This window comes from Eublepharis macularius, chromosome 3 (genome assembly GCF_028583425.1).
Source record: "Eublepharis macularius isolate TG4126 chromosome 3, MPM_Emac_v1.0, whole genome shotgun sequence".
NCBI classification, from domain to species: Eukaryota; Metazoa; Chordata; class Lepidosauria; order Squamata; family Eublepharidae; genus Eublepharis; species Eublepharis macularius.
This window is the reverse complement of record NC_072792.1, coordinates 187,931,337-187,934,276: the sequence shown is the minus strand read 5'-3', so window position 1 is coordinate 187,934,276 and position 2,940 is coordinate 187,931,337. Positions and strand designations below refer to the sequence as shown.

The 2,940-nt window shown below is 49.3% G+C and overlaps 1 protein-coding gene across 1 annotated transcript; it reads right to left on the bottom strand.

The window, feature by feature from the left end:
• Positions 1 to 1,688: 1,688 nt before the first annotated feature.
• On the bottom strand, positions 1,689 to 2,624 carry LOC129325876 (olfactory receptor 51G2-like). The gene has a single exon (XM_054973835.1). The coding sequence runs from the start codon at positions 2,622 to 2,624 to the stop codon at positions 1,689 to 1,691; it is 936 nt and encodes a 311-aa protein (XP_054829810.1).
• Positions 2,625 to 2,940: the final 316 nt, after the last annotated feature.

Genomic DNA, 2,940 nt, shown 5'->3' with positions numbered 1-2,940 from the left:
TCTCCCCTTCCTTTTCTTTTGTCACAAAACAGTCTCCATAAACCATTCTCCAGACCATCTGAGCATTGGCCGAATTTACATCTGCAGGCCGGGCCCTAATTGTCCTGTGAAAGCTGTGATTATACGTTTTTATGAGCAGAGGTAACACGTCAATATACCTGAATGTATTGTTGGCTGTAAAATACCTCCACATTTTTGTTTTTAAAGTTCGGTTGAAGCGCTCCACAATGGCTGCTTTGACTTCACTGTTGGTGACAAAGTGGTGAACTCCGTGCTTCTTTAACACACTGCTTACAGACTTGTTTAAAAACTCTTTGCCACGATCAGTCTGAAGCTTGGCGGGCTTTCTACCTCGCCTGAAAATATCATTAAAGGCTTTTGACACCCCCTCCCCTGTTTTGTCTTTTAGGACTGAAGCCCAGGCATATTTAGACAGGATGTCCACCACTGTTAAAATGTACTTGTACCCCTCATTGTGTTTGGAAAACTGCTGCATATCCACTAAATCAGCCTGCCATTGGGCATCCAGACCAGAAACTATGGTCTTGTTTCTCTTAAAATGAACCCTGGCCTGCTTGTGCAATGTGTAAGCATCTTGCTCTGAAAGCCAGGCAGCAACATTATTTCGAGTTAGAGTTTTAGATTGCTTTTTGGCCGCGTGGAAGAGAGGGGTCACCCCACCAAACCTACCTGTTTCTCCAGGTGTATAATATATATTCTTTAATATCGCCTCCTCCCCCGACATCTCCACCTCCACCCCGCTTAACACAATTATGACCATTCAGGGTAAAAAATAAAATGTTTTATTGTGACAAACTAACTCCTCTTCTGCTCTTCACTCTGATTAAGGCTGGGGCAAAAGCATGACACACAGGAGATGTTCACATCCACATGGCTGCCAATGTGCAGATTCTCAAAAGCTTGGATAACGTCCTCATCAAACTGGTGTAACATATTTTCAGCAAAGAGGTTAAATAGATGTTATGTCGGATTGTTTTGGGACGGTCCTTTGGTCTCTTCCAGATTACATTGCTAATTGTAAATTGTTTTAGGAGTGGTTTGAATATATTTACCCAGATTGGAGGTTCTGGGTGGTGCAACAGTTTCAGTAAATTAACTAGTCTGGCCACGGTATGGTAAAGAAAAAGATCTGACATCTTCTATTGATACTGAACAGATAGGCAGAACTCCAGTCCCTTTTCCTTATCGCTTTCCAGCTCCAAAAGGTGGTCACTCGGTGGGCAGTCACGTAAGTAACAGAGAAGCTGGTCTGAGCAATCTAAAACAAGCCCAACCCCCCTGGCGGAGAGTGAGCAGGGCAATACCCGCCAAGCTTTGTTTCCCACTGAAGACACGTCCACATGTTCGGATTTAATTCCACCCGGCTGCTCTCTCCCTGATAAAACCACATTCCTAGCTGTATTGCTGCAAATCCTTCAAGCTTTGACTTCAGATACTGAGAAGCCCGACCTCCCCAAACTGCCCGAGATGTTTCAGAGGAACTTTCCCCCCTCCCCACGCCTTCTCGTCTGACAATATTTACAAAAGAAATCCATCTCCCACCTTTACAGACTTTGGTTCCAAGAATGTCTCCGGTGTGTTAAGGGACTGAAATGCAGCTCACAGAACGCATCGCGCTCATGGCGTTAACTGCTGAGAGTCTGTCACTGGGAAGCTCTAACCATGGTCTACTCCCTCCGGAACTTCCCAATTATGCGTGCACGGATCTGCTTCGTCTTCACACTATACACAATTGGGTTCACCAGAGGGGGCACCAACAGGTAGACATTGGCTATGAGGATGTAAGCGATGGGGGGAGCGTTCTTCCCATATCGGTGGATCATCGTGAGGCCAAGCATGGGGATGTAGAAGGTGAGGACGGCACAGATGTGGGAGATGCAGGTGTTCAGGGCCTTGAAACGTTCCTCCTTGGAAGCAACACCCAGGACAGTTCTCAGGATCATGATGTACGACAGGACGAGCAACAGAGAATCCACACCTGTGGAGGAGAGCATCACCAGCAAGCCATAAATGCTGCTGATTCTTCTGTCTGAACATGCAGCTTTCATGATATCTGGGTGAACGCAGAAGGAATATGACAAGAGGTTCTCTTTACGATACTGCAGTCTCTTTAAGAGGAAGGAAGCGGGGAAGACGAGGAAGGCAGCTCGGAGGGCGACCCCCAGCCCAATCTTGACAATGGCGTCATTTGTCAAAATCATCGTGTATCTCAGTGGGTTGCGGATGGCCACCAAGCGATCAAAGGCCATGGAGAGTAGAATGCCAGACTCAACAATGGAGAAGGTGTGGATGAGGTACATCTGGGTCAGGCAGGCATCGAAGTGGATCACGCGGTGGTTGAACCAGAGGACGCTCAGCACGGTGGGCAAAGTGGCAGAAGACAAGCCCAGGTCTGAGAGCGCCAGCATGGACAGGAAGTAGTACATGGGCTCGTGGAGGGTTTGGTCCGTCCTGATGATGAAGAGGATGGTGCAGTTCCCAGCGATGGCCACGAAGTACATGGAGCAGATGGGGATGGAGATCCAGACGTGGAAATGTTCCAGCCCCGGAAAGCCTGTCAGGAGGAACGCCGGAGGGCTGAAGACCGAGTGGTTGGCAGGCATGGCGATGCTTCCCTGGGGTCTGGCTTTGGCGAGGCACCGCAAAGCAAATCTGCAATAAAAGCATCCAGAGGAACGGTCCGCTTTGAAACTTCTGGGCTCAGGTTCTCTGCATGCAGAATCAGCCGCCCTGCCTGGGTAGTTTGGCCTCAATCTCGGAGTCAGCCTCTGAGGCCCCTGTAGAGTCACTGGCCTGAGTTCAGCTTCAGCAAGGACTTGGGCCGCCTCCCCTCTGCCCCTGGTCCTGCCCTGCGCCCCTTCTACGTCGTCTCCCCCCTCCTCTGCCTCTCATTCTGATTCATGCAGGCCGGACTCTGTG